The 18,463-nt window shown below is 35.5% G+C and overlaps 1 protein-coding gene across 3 annotated transcripts in view; it reads left to right on the top strand.

Annotated features, from left to right (window-relative positions):
• Nucleotides 1–18,463, top strand: part of FBN2 (fibrillin 2) — a 226,928-nt gene that overhangs the window by 135,058 nt on the left and 73,407 nt on the right. For all 3 annotated transcript variants that reach the window (XM_088838382.1, XM_055429280.2, XM_088838381.1), the window contains 5 exons: nt 1,587–1,739; nt 4,093–4,146; nt 5,941–6,066; nt 7,996–8,121; nt 13,318–13,437. In XM_088838382.1, the coding sequence (XP_088694508.1) occupies nt 1,587–1,739; nt 4,093–4,146; nt 5,941–6,066; nt 7,996–8,121; nt 13,318–13,437 (579 nt within the window). The remainder of the gene's footprint in view (nt 1–1,586; nt 1,740–4,092; nt 4,147–5,940; nt 6,067–7,995; nt 8,122–13,317; nt 13,438–18,463) is intronic.

The following is an 18,463-nucleotide window of genomic DNA, read 5'->3' as shown; positions in this document are numbered from 1 at the left end:
TCATTGTGTTGAGTCCTTTACTTGTGGGTAGCTCAGAGCTGACCCTCCCAAACTAGGTCACAGCAGAGGCAGAAAGGAACAGCACCTCCACTCGCCAGGGCCAGTGTGGTAAAACCCCTACCACTTGAGCATACACACATCTCTGCTTCATGCAGCCACACATCCATCTCATTGTTTTAACCAGAAATAACACCAGATCACAGGATATAAGTACTTTGCATAGCAAGCAGATAAAATAAATTATTTCCAACAAGTTGTGAATAATTATAAATACTTATAATAGTGGTTATCTCTTTGATGGAATTACTATGTAACAGACTGCTTTAAAGCTCTACTGCTTCTCTGGCCTGTATGATGATCTGAGTTTTCTTTTAATAATTCACCATTTACCATCTCATAAAGTTGTGCTGTATTTTATGAGACTTTAGATGAGCGCAGTAAGCAGGTTATGTGTCTTCAGGGTATAATCTGACATAGGAGAAAGAAGAATTGCTTTGGAGGTCATACAAGCCTGTGTCTGAATTTCAGCTCAGGCAGTGGATAGTCTAGGACTTGGAGGTACTTACATAATGCCTCTGAACCTCACCTTCCTCATCTGTGGAAAGTGGATAATGATCACTACCCTATGGAGTTGTTGAATGTTCAATGACATAATGTCTACAAAGCAACAGGCACAATACCACAGACACATAGTAGTAGTTATTATTTATAGAACTGGATTTGTTGAGAGTCAGAGATTAAAACATAGTCATAACAGAGCTTCCCTGGTGGCTCAGTGGTAAAGAAGCCGCCTGCCAATGCAGGAGACACGGGTTCAATCTCTGGTCCGTGAAAATCCCACATGCCTTGGAACAGCTAGGCACACACTGCAACTACTGAGCCTGTGCTCTAAAACCGAGGAGCCTCAGCTGTTGAGCCTCTGTGCTGCAACTACTGAAGCCTGAGTGCCCTAGAATCCAAGCTCCGCAACAAGAGAAGCCTCTGCAAATGTGAAGCCCACGCACCACAACTAGAGTAGCCCCCACTCTCCATAACCAGAGAAAAGCCCACACAGCAATGAAGACCCATCATAGCCAGAAATAAAGAAAGAAGTCATAGCTGCAACAGTAAACTGGGGGTTGAAAAGATAGGCTTCCTGTCTCAGAAATTTGAAGAGAGAAATTTCATAACCAACAGTGTCATCTCAAGATAGTTTAACTGCACAGCATTTCATTGTTCATAAGAACTTCTAAAATAGAAATAATATTAAGCATAGTCAGTGATGAGAGGTCTAAGTCTTGTTTATAGCTGTGGAAATATACCTGGGTCAGTGAGGGGCCTGTGAGGATAAGTGGGATAATTGATGCTTGTGTAACGCATAAAAATTATTGAAGAAAAAAGTTGCTCATATGCATTTATTCTTTTCTTCTCACAATAAACATTTGTTGATCTCCTAATGCTATGAGATGCTGAAGATACAAAGAAAAAGAAAAGTGGCAGATGCTATCCAGAAGCTTCCCTTATAGTGGCCGCTTCCGTTACAAGAAGCCTTCTGTTTTGAATCTTTGTCTGTGTGTCACTCTCTCAAGTCATTGTTCTCTCGCCAGATACTCACATGCGTAGTACATGCTACGGTGGGATCAAGAAGGGAGTGTGTGTCCGGCCCTTCCCCGGTGCCGTGACCAAGTCTGAATGCTGCTGTGCCAATCCAGACTATGGATTTGGAGAACCCTGCCAGCCATGCCCTGCTAAAAATTCAGGTAGACACCTTTGCCAGTTCCATACCTGAAAAGGAATCTATCTAACCTAACATTAGATAGTTGGTCAAAGAGTACCTTGACTCTGAAGTGTTTTGTCTATCTTTAATCAAAGGAAAGAAATCCAAATCTGTGTTGATATGTGAGGCATATAGTAAGATCTGGCTTATATTTACTTATGATCTCTAGGGAAAGAGAACACACAGTGAAAAGGAAAATTTATCTTATGATCCAATTATGACCGTTCAACCAGATTCTTTCCTTGAATATGCTAGCCTCAAAGTCTTTCATGTCTCATCATTCTGAAGATAAATAGCATAAAATTTACTTACCATTTTCAAGGTTATGATAAGTTCATGAGAACCTGATTTTATTTATTTTTAATTTTTATGCAGAATGGTATTAGGATGCACTCTATCAGAAGTTTGGTGTATGAGGAATCTATCAGTAGTTCCAGAAAGTAATAAATTTCTTTCTGAATGTTACCATATGTTACAGGCACATTAAACAGTTTAATTTGACTATTGTGTGACTTGTTATTCATACTTTTATGAAAACTATATTGAATAGATGTAAGTACAGCAGGGACTCAAACACAGTCTCTCTTATTTTTTCCCTTTAAAGTCAAGAAAAGTTGAAAATATAGGTAGGCAAATATATAAATTACAATTTAGTATGATTGCTGTCTTGAAAAGAAACATAAGGAGCCAGCAGAGCACAGAGGAAGGAGCAGTTAGTTCCTGGGGAGACTGGGAAAGACTGCAAAGAAGGATTCATACTTAACTTTGGTCTCAAAAAAAAAGTAAGAATTTTCCAGGTAGAAAATGGAAGAAATGCATTCTAGCAAAAGAAATGGCTAGTAATTCTGTTTAAAAATACTAAATGGACTATTCAAACCTTAGAAAATTAGTTAGCATCCCTCTGGAAGAATTACTGAGTATGACATTTTTTTAAAAAAGGAGTTAATGAAGTATCTTAATGTATCTAAGTGAATTATGCTTATTATGAAAGAAGTATAAAAATTGATAGCTAGACTAGATAAAAGGATCAGTGAACTAATAAAATGAGTCTAGGAACAACTGTAAATATAAATAGGATTATTGAATACAATAAAGGTGATATTTAGATCAGTAAGAACAAATTTAACTTAAAGTAATGAATATTGTTGATAAATACTGGAAAAAATAGAAAGGTAGCTCCCTACATTAAATGTTGCAAAATAACATTTTTGTAGAAGATGCAAACTTTTTGTTATCTTGTAACGATAAAGGACTCTCAAAACAGGCCCCAAAGACTAAAATACGTGTATGAATTAGAAAAATATTTTCCGTAATTTATAAGGAATTTACATTAATCAATAGGCAAAGTTGAAATCCTCTATACACAAAACTTCACAAAGCAGAAGTGCAAATGATAGAGTGCCACATAAAAAGATGTCTAATCTGTTTAAAATTAAAAGAAAAATTTTTAAAGTGTCATTTTTGTTTATAGATTGGTAAAAATGATTGATTCTCCCCAGTGTTGGGAAGGTTATCCCAATATGGGTATTTTCTTACACTGCTGCTCAAAGTGTAACCTGGGATATTTTGGGAGAGGAAGACTATCAAAAACCTTAAAAGAAACATAAACTTTGAGCAGTTTTACTTCTAAGAGATTAACCTAGTGATGTGTTGAAATTTGTATTATTTATTATATCAGTAATTGCCCAAAGTTGAACAAACCTAATTTCATCAATAAGAGATGGAATGAGTGTAATACACCCACATAACTGAGAAAAAAGATTAATCTATTAAATGGGCTATTATGTGAAATGTCTGTTTTAGAATACAGAGGGTCTAAGCCTACTCCCCCACGTATAACCTTGTGACCTGAACATATTACTTCCCATCTCTATTCCAACTTTCTTGGCTAGAAAAGAGGGAAAATAACAGTATAGTTAGTGGTATTGGGAGGATTAAATAAATTATTAGATTCAAAATGCTGGAATAGTATCAGGCGTATCACATAGTAAATGTTACTTATTACATGTTTCCTGTTATTATTGAGAGAAGAAAAAAAAAAGCTTAAAATCAATCTCTATAATACAATTTAGATTTTTTTTAAAGTTTTCATAAGTTTATCAATATATTGATGATAGTTAAGGTGATAATCACAAGGTTTTTTTTTTTACTTTTTTATGCTTATCTCTGATTTTGTAACTCTTAAAATAAGTGCTAGAAAATTGTGATTTATTTTCAATTTTAAGTTATTTCAGGTAATTCTTTTTAATGATAGTCTTGGAGTTATGAAAGTGACTTGTGTATGAAACTGATGTAATTTAGAGCTTTTGATTTCTCTATTTGTTTTTATCTTACAGCTGAATTCCATGGCCTTTGTAGTAGTGGAGTAGGTATCACTGTGGATGGAAGAGGTAACTATTCAACTCTCAACCTTATAATAATTATATAATTGCATACCTTTATTATTATAATATTACAGATATGATATATTTATATTATAAAATATATCCGTGTAATGTAGTAAGATAAATTTTCTTCTAGAAGAGTGGTTAAAAGCTAGATGATATTAAGCAGTATGTAGATGTTCATTTTTATGCTTAGTAGATAAATAATTATCGGTTAAATATGTGTTGTTAAAAATGTGACTAGCAAACTACAGCCATGATTTTATGGATACCTTGCTTAAGAAGAAACTGCAGTTGGTTAAAAAAAAAAGGGAGTCAATTTGAAGAAAAATTGTAAAATAATGGCACTGACACAGTTTAAACAAAAATAATCTGTAACAGGTATTTAATATGGATCTTTAAGAGATATTTGAAATATATTGGAGAAGGAAACGGCAACACACTCCAATATTCTTGCCTGAAGAATCCCAGGGACGGGGGAGCCTGGTGGGCTGTCGTCTATGGGGTCGTGCAGAGTCGGACACGACTGGAGCGACTTAGAAGCAGCAGCAGCAGCAGCCCTAAAAATAAATTGACTGTTTATGGCTAGGAATATACTAAAATGTTTCTATCCATCTATAGAAGTACAAAATTTCAATGAAGTTTTCTTCTTTTAAATTTAGCACTATGATAAAATTCCAATATAGAACTTGAATATTAAGTACATATGTGCTTATAATTTTACAGTTCTTTTATATGTTAATACGGTGCCCTTTTTTTAAAAAAAATAAAACTGTAGGGTGCTATTCACCTTTAGTTTGCATAAATATTCCTCTACTTTCATATTTGATGAGACTTAAGACAAATTACGGGGGAGCCTGGTGGGCTTCCGTCTATGGGGTCACACAGAGTCGGACTTAGCAGCAGCAAGACAAATTATAGATTAATTGACAGTAAATATCACATCTTTGCAAAGAATATCAGAAACCAGAGTAAAAAACCAAACTTTTACAAAGATGCTTCTCTCAAAAACCAAAAGACTGGCATTTCTGGAGTATTTAAGGCTTCCTAAATTCTAGAAAGCAATAGTTACTATTAAAATTTGAGCATAGTGACCAAAATTTTGTTTTACACCATTTTTTGTTCCTTTCATCATTCCCTCCCCAGCAGAGCCAGCTGCCCCATTGGAAATTAGTGGCTTCTCATACAAGCACATCATTCCTTAAGTCCCACTTCCTATCGTAACAGAGAGTAGTCCTGTTCATGGCTTGTAAAACATTGTGTTCTCAAACATCCACATTTGAACTGACCTCTCCATCAATTTCAACTTATCAACAAGGAGAAACATTTACTAAGTATCATATTACTTAGTTGACTGTAAAAAATGATAATAAAATAGAAATATTCCATGCCTTTGGAACCATAAAATTATATAGAAATCCTAATAAATCTTTGCCTTTTAATTAGATGGTTATAGTACCTATCAAGTTGAGTTTTCCTTTGGGTTTTGAGCCAACAGCCTATAAATTTCTTTATTAATTTTATCATAAATGCCAGCACATTACATGGCTTAATTCTTTGAATTTCTGCCAGTTAGCTTCACTTTTCATTTTTACCGGGGAAATGTCCCATGTCTCTTGATTTTATTCTCACTCCTTATTTTCATTTCTGAACTCCTTATTTTCATTTCCCTTTCTGAACAACAGCAAATTGGAGGGTTGCAGGGTTAAACACTATGTATTTTGAGTGATCTTTCTGGGCATACATGTATCAACAGACAGTAAGTGACTGTGAGCATTAAACTTTGAACATTTAATGCAGATATCAATGAGTGTGCTCTGGATCCTGATATATGTGCCAATGGAATTTGTGAAAATCTACGTGGTAGTTACCGGTGTAATTGCAATAGTGGCTATGAACCAGATGCTTCTGGAAGAAATTGTATCGGTAAGTTATTTGTTTTATTATGCAGGAGCCTTTTGTATAGTTTAATCCCATGGATTATAGGAGGAATCAAACTATAAATAAGTAAGTAAAACTAGAAGTCTTACAGTTTCTCTTGTTTCCTTTTCAGTATAGAGATATAAAAATATTGGAATCAAATACTGTTAAACAGTAACAGACTTTTTAGTGGCACAATTTAGTATTAATATTTAAATTAGGTTTTTTCCCCAGATGAATGGACATAGTCAATTATTGGCCTGTTTTATCTGCATATATCTTAATCCTATAATATTTTACTAGGAAGTGAGATTCAAAAATTAACAAGGTGTTATGTATGGATAACACTACGTTAGGAAAATTAAATATTACAGGTTGACTTGGAAAGAAACAATCAATTGCTGCAACATATCCAAATATGATAAAGGAGGTGGGTGTTTCCTTTTGTAATTTATAAAGGAATGTTTGAAAAACCTCAAGTACATAATTCATATATTCAAGAATTTGTGAAAAATCTAGACTTTCCAGCAGAGCACTTGAGTTCACTTTTATAAAAGGAATGTTAATTGATCCTTCATTATATATAATAATTTTTACATCTACCACTAATGACTCAAATACAAGTCTTTATGATTAGAAAGAAATATATTTTTCCATGTTTATGGTTTTGAGTTTTATTACTGGTATATGTTACTATATATCCATCTCACCTTGGGCTGAAGATACACATATAATGGATGTATAAAGGTATATTAACTATCATGCACTTACAATAGATTTTGATACCTAGTGGCAAGAGCCCCAGCCGGAGGTTGTTGAACAGTTATAAATATATGTAAACCGCCTAGCTTTTATTCCCTAAAAACAGTCACTTCCAGCATAGCATCTAAGTACAGCTGAGCTCATGGGTACCCTACTAAAAACAAGGAAATTCAACGAACGTTCACACACAGAACACGGTTCATGGCAATGCTCAACTCTTTAAAGTAGGTACATGCATAATTTTAATAAAATTAAAACTAGATTTTGAAAATAAAAAAGCTAAATTTCAATTTTAGTTTACTTAGGTCTGCCCTAACAAAGTACCCAAAATGGGGTTACTTTAACAATGGGAATCGATGTTACAGTTTGGGAGTCGAAAATCCAAAATCGAGGTGTCAGTGGGGCCATGCTCTCTCTAGGGGGGAATCCTTCCTTTCCTCTTCTAGGGGAGAAGGGTTCGGTGGGAGAATCCTTCTTTTCCTCTTCCAGCCTCAGGTGTTTGCAGGCAGTCTTTAGCATTGCTCAGTTTTTAGATGTGTCACTCTAGCCACACGTCCGTCTTTCCCCTGTGCATCTTCACATCAACTTCCCTCTGTACGTGTCTGTCCCTGTGTCATAATTTCCCCTTTATTGCAGTTGTTGGTGTCCATACCTGTACTGGAATACAACCTACTGCGAGGATCTTATTTTAATTTGATTACACTATTTAAGAATCCTGTTTCTAAATTAGGTCACATTCTGAGGTACTGGGGGTTAGGGAATCAAACTATTTTTTTGAGAGACACATTTCAACCCACAGTGTGGATCGATGGATAAATAAATTGTGATTTGGCCTCTTGATAAAGCGTATAATCTTGGGGGAAACTATAGTGATGCTTAAAATGTAATACAACTGCAGGTCAACAAGTAAATGAAGAACAAAGTAGTAATGTGCCTTTTCCAAAGCATTAACACACGTCCCAGGGACTTTAGAGCATCTTAAAAGTAAGCACAAGATCGTTCCATTTGAGTAAAATGTATTTTGCTTAGGGTCAAGGAATGTGCTTTGGGTACAAAGAGACAGAGTAAGGTATGGGATGAGGAAGAAAAATAAATAACAAAATTAAAACATTTTGATCACCATACTGTTCGTTTCACTATGTATGTCTCCTGTCCTCTAACGGTGGCTTCCAGACATTGATGAGTGCCTGGTAAACAGACTGCTGTGTGACAATGGTCTGTGCCGGAACACACCTGGGAGCTACAGCTGCACCTGCCCACCTGGCTATGTGTTCAGGACTGAGACAGAGACATGTGAAGGTAAGAGCCACTTTTCTTCACTGTGAATAGTAAGCATCTTAATATGCATGAACTTCAAATACATTATGAAACAATAGAGCAAAGGAATGTTGTTTGAATATGTTTTAAATTTTACAATCTGAGCTAATCTGCCAGTTTTAGAAATAGCATGCATCTAGCCCAGTTTATAAATACCATCAGTTTTGTCCCATTCAGATGAAATATCAACACACATTTTGAAGTTAATGAAAATAAGTGAAAGAAGCCAGTTTGTTTCACTTGCTGATAAAATATCAGATTTTTATTTCTTTGGTTTTCCCTTTTTAAAACCAATGAAACACATTAACTTAGGAGAACCTGAACTCACGACAAAGTCAGCTCTTAGGCATTTTATTTATGAAATGATTGATAGACCTCAGAGGTTGGCCCAGAAAATAGGCCAACCTTTATTTGAGGCCTGAGTAAAAATGGCCACCTAAATTAAATTTATAATCCAAGAAAGTTGTCCTTTCCCTTTGAAAATTTAAGTTATGGCTTGGATTTAAGGATCATGAATTGCTATTTAAAAAACCTTCCTTTCCTTTTAAGCTCATTTTTCTTCAGTGGAAGTTATATGAATAAGTTAAATGCTTCAGAAAGGCCCCATTTTTCAGTGAGATACTAGCTAAGCTATGAGTATCTTCAATTATATTTCTGTTCCTTGATCAAAGTACTGTGTATTTCAGGATAATTTGGTGTATGACTACTGGTTGTTCCTTTTCATTTGCACTGTTTGGGCCTACAGAAGTATCCCATGACATTCTCAAATCCAATAACTACTTCTGAATAGTGACTTTAAAAAAAAAAAAGATTTCATCTTTAGTTATTTGGAATAACCCTTTTTTTATCTATTAAAGTATTTGTTTCCTGGTAACTTCATAGCCAAGAAAACTGCAATAGTAATATTACGCAAAAAGATGTTAACATTCTCTTCTTATTGTTTAACTTCAAAGCATTCTTATGAACAGAAACAAGTTAGGACTCAAGTTGCCAAAATACAGACGACTCAGCTGAAGTCAATGAAATGCAATTACAAAGAGCAATTCTAAGTTTGGATTGAATTTGAGGGACCAGTGAAAAACAGTAATTAGCCTGAAGAGAGAAAGAAAATGAAAGAAAAATGAAAACCTCAGTATAAAATGCAGTTTTTCTAAACTTAGTTCTGATAACTGTTGAGTTCCCCTCCTGTCCACACCTTTTTCAGGAGCTCCTCAAAAAGAAGCATACTTTCCATTCCTGACTAAAGTACTTGAAGATTCATTCGTCTTGTCCATAGATGAACAGAGACATCTGTTAGTATTTTTTTTCTCTTAGTATCTTTTTTTCATTAGTCCAAGCTTCCCAAGTGTATGCATCCAGAGTTTTTATCTTTTAGCACCCATACGCACTCTCCTTGGGCTTCTCCAGTGGCTTAGTGGTAAAGAATCTGCCTGCAATACAAGAGATGCAGGAAATGCGGGTTCTATTCCTGGGTCAGGAAGATCCCCTGGAGTCGGAAATGGCAAACCACTCCAGTACTTTAGCCTAAAAAATCCTATGGACAGAGGGGCCTGGCAGACTGCAATCCAAAGGGTTGCAAAGAGTAGTACATGACTGAACATGAGCCCCCTTCCCCAACACCTTTTATCCTTCAGAATTACCATGAGAAATGCATTTTGTAAAAGAAAAAAAATTCCAAGCCATGAGTTTACTCGGTGAGTTTTTTGGGAGGGTAGGAGAAGGGATTTCAACAATTGTGTTTCCTTTTGGTTTTATTCCTGACTTTCTCCACCTCCTTCCCACTGCCCTTTTTCAGTTTTATCTATTGCCTATTGGAGTTATCTATTGTTAAATGTCAGGAAGCTCTGAAATCAATAATAACGTAGGATATCGTCTTCATTGAACTGAGAAGCTGATAATCATTAGAACTGGTTTCCCTGACCAGTGGCAGTACTCTTTTGTGCCACTGTGAGGGAGACACAGCAGGGAGCTACATGGATGGTGTCTGATTCAGTTTGGTCAGTTTGGTTTGAATACCAGATTGTCAATATTTATAGCATATTGCTTCCATTTTGACAAGTAAGATGAACTTGAAGCATACTAAAAGGTGAAATATCAAAGCATAGATAAGAGGGATTCACCTACTTAGGTGAAAAAGTGAAGAGTGGTGTTTAATAGTATGACATTGCTGTGTTCAATCGCTCAGTTGTGTCTGACTCTTTGTGACCCCATGGACTGTAGCCCCGCAGGCTCCTCTATCCATGGGGATTTTCCAGTTAAGAATACTGGAGTGGGTTGCCATGCCCTCCTCCGGGGGAATCTTCCCAACCCGGGGATCAAACCCTGGTCTCCCACTCTGCAGGCAGATTCTTTACCATCTGAGCTACCAGGGAAGCCCAAGAATATTGGAGTGGGTAGCCTGTTCCTTCTTCAGGGGATTTTCCCAACCCAGGAATCAAACCTGGGTCTCCTCCACTGCAGGTGGATTATTTACCAGCTGAGCTACCAGGGAAGCACCAGTATGACATAAATATTAATGCATAGTAATACCAAATCAAGCAGCAGTGATGGTTTAAAAGCATAGTCTTTACTTATTTTGCCAAAGAATAATTGTTCCTGATAAAGTAGCCTTTTCTTTAATATGAAATGTGTTATATCTGACATTCATAAGAAAGAAGTTCATGTTATGTAAATAAAAGAGAAGTGATAGAGAAATATTTGGGTTCTAGCCTTATGACATTGGTGGAAATAAAAATGATTTATTGTGAAAAACTCAACCAGATAAGTGTTATTTCTACACTTTCTTCCCACTATTAAGTTATTTGCATTTTATTAAGTGTTTTGCAAAAAAGAAATGGACCTGAAGGGCATGGAAATCTTTTTCCCTTGGGTGTCCTCCTTATTTCCAGCCTTGCATTCACACAATAAATGTGTGTGCCTGAAGCAGTTCTCTGCATGCTATTCTTTCTAAACTAATTTCCAAAGACTAGGCAGGGAGTTATTAGCCAATTCATTGTCAATTCTAGCTTTCTTTATATATATTTGCTATATGCACTAATTTTACTTGTCATTCATGTTTTCAACAGTCTATTTTAAGTATGTATTAAAAAGCAGTAATCAAGTTTCTCTGATATTTCAAACCGAAGTTACAAAAATTTATTTTACTTTTTTTGTTTGAGCTCTGAGAGTCTGTGAAAGTTAAAATTTTTACAACAAGGACTGTGGTTTAGATTGTGTTTCCAGTGACATAACTAGTTAAATGTAAACCAGATGTGCTTTGAAGTTTATTTCCAGGAATGTACAGTGAACTGTTTCAGTTCCTGGTTCCATGACATTTATAACATAAAAACAATGTATTTAAAGAAAAATTAAACAGTTGGTATCTGTAGCTGTCATTGCATGTGTTTATAGCTTTTGAGTTCATACTTGCTTAATATAAAGTCAGGATTTTTCACATTGATGATATTGACATTTTTCTTTTGAGGGAAGTTCTTAACAGATGAAATTAATAGGTGATATATAGTCTGTCTTCAGATTAGGTATCCGCTTCTTTTTTGGCTATCTGATTTGTTTTTTACCTTGTGTTTTTTTTTTTTTTTTAATTTAGTACTCTGGAGTAGACGCTTTAATTCCAAATCTGTGCTGTATTTACAAAACCTGCTCTTGTATTTTTAAGAGGCTTTCTTTCTACAAAGGACCTGAAAGAAAGATACATTTATATTTCTTAAAAACAGTTTCTACTTCAAGAATCCATTAAATACCTGGGTATTTATTTAGTAGTTTTGAAATAGCAAAGAGGAAACATAACTGTTTTCCACATGGATTTTTAAGTTTGCAGACGTGAAAATTAGCAATGAGCCCTTTCTTTTCAGAACCAATTTAGTTTATATTTGACTTGAGATGTTCAAGAGTAAGTGTTATGATCTTCTAGTTATTTGCATGTTTTCCTCAATATAATATTCCTATTTAATTCAAAGAGGTGTTTAGAAAAAAATAATAAATACTATGGTGAATTCAGAAACGGTAGTGTTCAACAAAAGGGTGTCTTAAAGTATGTTGACCTGTTTCAGATAATTAACCAGTTACAGGAAGAAATCTGAGTACATTTTCCTAAATTGAGTGGTTTAATTCATACTGAAAGTCAGTCTTTGATATTGTTTTTAGTAGTTTAGCTAAATTTTGTATGTATTTTTAATTAACTTGTGTTAAACTATTTAACTTTATTGGCTTAACATTTTGTTTAGTCACTACTTGAGAACATAGGCTTACTCTGATTCTGTCATACTTCTCACCATCGACAGGAATTGTTTAGATTATGATATGCAATTTGACTTCAGACTCAAATCAATGATAGTAAAAATCTGTTTAATACAATTAAAAGTTTATTTTTCCTCTTTTTTTTATTTTAGCACAATCAGTTGTGCTTTAAAATGTCTCACACCAGGACTTCCCTGGTGGTCCAGTGGTTAAAGAACCCATTGGCTTGCAGTGTAGGGGATGTGAGTTCCATCCCCAGTGGGGGAACTAAGTTCTCACATGCAACAGAGCAACTAAGGCCATGAACTGCAGATAAGACCTAATGCAGCCAAATAAATAAATATTTTTTGAAATGTCTCAAACCAAACATGGAAATATGAACAGGACGGTGGATAAGGTCTAGAATAGAAGGCTATAACTGGTGTTAAAGTTTCATCCCTTATTTCCTGACTTGTATCCAGGCATTTGGAATTAAAACCAGGATTGCGATATGTTGTCTCTACTATAGGCTTTTTAAATTCTTCCAAAACCTCATGGACTCACCAGTGACAGAAACAGTCACCTTTGTGCACAGCACACATTGCACCTGGGAATATGTTGCTTTCATGGAATCAGAATTCGAATTTCCCACAGGAAAATTATATCTCATTACCAGAGAAAATTAATCCAATTTATGTAAAGTTGTAGTGAAGCAGTAAAGATACTGAACGCTTTGCAAACAGGCTGATTCCTGTGGTCCTGCTGAGTCCCCCAGCTGTGCACATGCGTATCCACACCGTGAAGTGCACGACTCAATTCCCCTTTCACTTTATGCCTCATAGATCCATACTAAATTACAAGAGCCAAGTTTACCAGACGTTCTGGCATAGCGTGGCTTGTTGGAATAATATTTTCCAGAAACACATGGCAGCTCTAACAGAATCTTTTCCTTCTGGATTGTAGATATAAATGAATGTGAAAGCAACCCATGTGTCAATGGGGCCTGCAGGAACAACCTTGGATCTTTCAATTGTGAATGTTCTCCTGGCAGCAAACTCAGCTCAACAGGATTGATCTGTATTGGTAAGATCTGTGCGTGGTGCTCATATTTCAGTTTCACTCCAAAGATAAGCAGAGACGCCAGGACTGTGGGTAAACAGTACATGATCACAGGAAGCTAATAATTTAGGAGTTACTTCAGTTGTTTTCTCTTGTTATCCAGGTAAGAGTAAAACATGATAGTATAAACTAGACAGACTCTTAAATTTTGTTAGATTCTAGAAAGCATTCCTTTTGTGTAAGTGTATATATATATATATATATATATATATATTACACCATAAGTTATAAGCATTTCCATACCACACACATATTTATATTCATTCCCCAGGAATGCCTTAGGCAGCAATACAATCAAATCCTTACTGCATACTTTTTATAAACAACCTTCAATGGTAAACAAAAATGCGATCACATTTGGACTCAGTTAACAGGACAAGAACTTGAAGAGTTGAAACTTTAAACAAATAGAAAGAATTTGTTGGTTTTTTAAAAATTTCTTCTATCAATCATAACTTTATGAATGCCAAAGAATTCTTGCTTTGGAAAATCTCTAAGAGAGAAAGATTTGAAAACTTCCAGGACTAACATGTTTCAATGTATCTCAAACCATAGAAGGTCAGTTCTTGATAAAGTCATGTGTGCATGCTCAGTCACTTCAGTCGTGTCCAACTCTCTTCAACCCCATGAACCACGACCCACCGGGCTCCTCTGTCCATGGGATTCTCCAGGCAAAAATACTGGAGTGGGTTGCCATTTCCTTCTCCATTAATAAAGGCAGTAGGATATAAATAAAATGAAATAGTCAGATCTATTATAATGTTACTATAAGCAGCTCTTCTTCAGCTTATGTAAGAGAAAAAACCGATCTCAGTAGTTCTCTCCTGCTTCTAGTGTCTAAGGCTACACTGACTAGATATACTTTCTTCACATTTTTACCTCATATCCACATTTGGTGGTGGTTTAGTTGCCAGGTCGTGTCTGACTCTTGAGACACTATGGACTCTAGCCTGCCAGGCTTCTCTGTCCATGGGATCTCAAAGTGAACCAAATACATATTTCCAAATAGTTAGGGAGGTGTTACAGTTTTACACAGTGCCAAATAAATTGGCAGTTTTTGTTTGTTATCTATTCAGTATGAATTTTCAGTTTAGTGTTTGCCAAAGACAATAGTATTTTCCATATTATATCTGATGCTAACAGTATTTAGCTGGATACTTAGAGTACCTGTTTGTCACAGGAAGGAGAAATGATAAAGTCCAAAGTTTCAATGAAAACCTTCCCTTTGGAAATGCCAGCGCTCAATTTCCCAATGAGGTACAGCTGGTGAAATTTGAGCCTTGCTCCACTCTCCATACTAGAAAATAGACTGCCATCTGCCTAGGACATTACTTTTTTTTTCTCACAGAATTCCTGGTTGGGTGTCGGGGGGCGCATATGGATTGAATCTGGTAAGGCAGAAGTATTTTTACTAAGCCACAGTTTCCAACTGAGATAGAATCATTTTATTATGCAAAGGAAATAAACTCAGCATTAGTCAATTAATGTCTCAGAAAACTAAATCTGTATGCCACTTGGGCATCAAAGATACCTTAGAGTTTTTGCTTCAATATAAACACTTTTAGGATTTTGGCCTCTTATTCTTATAGTTAATTATTAATGAATGAAGAACAAAGACATTTTATTTGCAAGTTATTATGTTGGACACCTAACCCCCACAGTATTTCTCTAAGTCAGTGTATTATGTGTGTTCATTCGTTGTGATCAGATTTGAGTATCTCAGCCAAAAGCTGCTCAGAAAGAAATTTACTTAATATGGTTACATTTTAGACATTATTTTATCTTCTTTTTTCATTAAAAACAATTCAAGTTTTAAAAATAAACTAAATAGTAAAATACACATAAGAAATATTATGAATGTTTTAAATAAGACTGTCAAATGGCTTTAGTCAGTGTTGAGCCTTAAATTGCCCCTTGGTAGGAACCAAATCTCTAAATTTAGAACTGAATAAAAATCCCCTGATGTAAGTACGAATTTAAAATTAAATCGGAACATAAATGAATTAGATATAAAGAATATTTCAGGATTTAGAACATATTCTGCAAGCTTCGTAAACATAAACCAATCTTCAGCTGTTCTATAGACTGCTTGAAGAGACTATTATTTTCTGATTGAAGTGATGAAATATAATAGAACAATATATTTGATTAATCTTTCCTGCATTACACTGCTTCCGTCTGATGGCTCTGCATAATCCGTACCAGTTTCCCTCATCTTTGGCTTGGATCTGAGTTCTGTCCTCACATTTCATGGACACAACAGGGGCAGTGACCTCTCTGTTGTAAAATCCAATGGTCAATTCTTGTTCCTCATCTTAGTCTATTAATAATATTCAACACAGTTCATCACTCATCCCCTTTCAAGAAGTTTTTCCTTTTGGCCTTCTCTTTTTCTCCTTTCACTTTCCTGGCCTCGTTCCTCAGTTTCCTGTGTTAAATCTTTCATTTTCTCCTGCTATCCAGTTGGAAATGTCTCACAGATCAGTCTTGAGATCCTCGGATGTTTTTGCTTCTCTGTCTTACATGCATGCTTAGGTGGCCTCTACATTAACTCTCACAATTCTCTCTCTAGCCTTAATCTCTCCAGTTTCAGACTTGTCTTTCTAATTATCTGCATAGTATCTCCACTGGGGTGTCTAATTGGCATATCAAACAGCATGTCTAAAACCACATTTCTATCTTTCAGCTTAAATCTGGGTCTCCTAGAAGCAGTTCTATCTTGACAAATTGTAACTCTATTTTTATAATCAGAGTCATTCTTGATGCCTTTCTCTCAAGCTGCAGGTTGAATCCATCTAAATCCTGTTGATTGTACTCAAAGTTTTTCCATATTTCAACCCCTTCTCACCATCAGTTTCAACAACCCCCAATCCAAGCCACCATTATTTTTCTTTTTGACTATTCCTATAGCCTCTAGCTTATCTGCTTACCCTGCTTTACTTTTTTGGAGATCTTAACCAACCTCTGACTATATAACTACATCTATATTGTGACAACATGTGTAAGTAGTTACATATATACCTACACACACACAAGAAAAAACAATAAGGAGAGATGGATTGGGTATGTATACATGTCTATTGATTTTGTGGGTTTTCAGTGTTGATACAATACCGGTCTAAAGAAGCACTATGTTGCGGAATGAGGCCTCTAAAATCATACAGTGCAAGTTTGAATCTTGATGCTGACCCTCTGCTGGCTGGGTGACCTTCTTCCGGTAAATTAGTTGACCCCCGTGCCTTAGTTTTCTCATCTACAAGTTGTCTATAGGGTTGTTTTAATGGGTAAATAAACTAATATATGGAAAGCCTTTAATAGTGCTTGTTGCTGCCTCAATAAATATTAGTAAATATTCATCACCGTATATCTTAAAATAACTACAGTCAAGGTGATAAACCAGTAATTAATGCAGTTCTTAAAAGACCATTTAAATACACAATAGCCTTACACTAACATGTCTGTTTCCTCTATGCTATGGAATTTGCAGTTTTAAGCCTATAAAAAAACTTATAATTTGATAGCTGATACAAATGGATGTGAGCAAATCTCTTTCATTTGTGCAGTTTTTATCCAAATTAAATCTCAAAATAGAAAAAAGCAAACAGACTACCCATCTCTTCTCCACATCCTTGCCCCATAGCTCTTTGTATTCAGTCAAGGACAGAGGTTTTTCCTTTGTTTTACCCTTGAGGTTTGATTCCTGGGTTGGGAAGATCCCCTAGAGAAGGGATTGGCTACCCACTCCAGTATTCTTGGGCTTCTCTGGCTCAGATGGTAAAGAATCCTCCTGTGTTTCTGGTTATATTGTTTTTATTGTAAAACCTTATTTGTCCTTATTATTAAATGAGTTTTATATAAAGTAAATGCTATAGGAATATGGTTTTGCTTTATTGTTTACCAAGTCTATGACTGCAATATGCTATTAAGCTTTTTGTTCAATCATTTTACACATCACCTTCAGAGAGACCATCTCAGGAGCTTTTCACATGCCGACTCCTAGGCCACACACCTGGAGACTTATGAATCTGCATTTTAGTTAGAAGCTTGGTAATGTTACACACTAGAAACTGAGATCCACAGTACTGCAAGGAAATCATCACAGGACTTATTTTACCCAGTTAATACTTGCTATGTCAACTTGGGATTCCTTTTCTCTGCTTCAAAATCTTTTTTTTTTGTTTTTTTACCATCATTTAAGGAGGAACTTAAATTTGGTGTGGAAACATAGTCTAAAAAGTTAGGAATAGTTGCATCTGGATGGTAGCATTACAAATAGTTTTTTTATTTTCTCTGCTATTTCTTCAAATAGTTTATCATAAATATGTATTATGTTTTGAACTAGAGATAAAGCTATACGTACATACCACAGAAAAAAGTCCTGAAAAAAAAACATCAAATATATCCATGGTGTGTCTTAATGGTGGTTTTAGAGGTTTTATTTTCTTTTTTATCTTCAAGATTTCTTTTTTTCAAATTATTCATCAAATGATTATCTTCAGTTAGAGAAAAACTGGCTTCTCTCTAAGAACCATTGTGTGTAATTTATTTGATAAGGAATTGGGAGAGAAGGAGATTATTTGCAAAGTGCCATTGGATGAAGTCTTAAATATCAAAGTATTTGCCAAAAAGAATAAATCTTCCAAGTACTTTTCATACAAGTAATGATCTTTTAACAGTCATGGGCTGTTATTTGCAAATCCCAGTATGAAGTCTTGGGCAGTAGCAGCTGCTCCTAGAATACCCAGATATATAATTGTATTAATTCCCATATCATGTGAAATTTACATGTATGTAATATGCATTTCGGAGAAGGCAATGGCAAACCACTCCAGTACTATTGCCTAGAAAATCCCATGGATGGAGGAGCCTGGTAGGCTGCAGTCCGTGGGGTCGCTAAGGGTCGGACACGACTGAGCGACTTCACTTTCACTTTTCACTTTCCACTTTCACACATTGGAGAAGGAAATGGCAACCCACTCCAGTGTTCTTG

The sequence above is a fragment of the Moschus berezovskii genome, chromosome 8 (assembly GCF_049115385.1).
Source record: "Moschus berezovskii isolate FMDL1 chromosome 8, NW_MosBer_1.0, whole genome shotgun sequence".
NCBI lineage: Eukaryota > Metazoa > Chordata > Mammalia > Artiodactyla > Moschidae > Moschus > Moschus berezovskii.
This window is presented reverse-complemented; position numbering and strand designations above follow the sequence as displayed.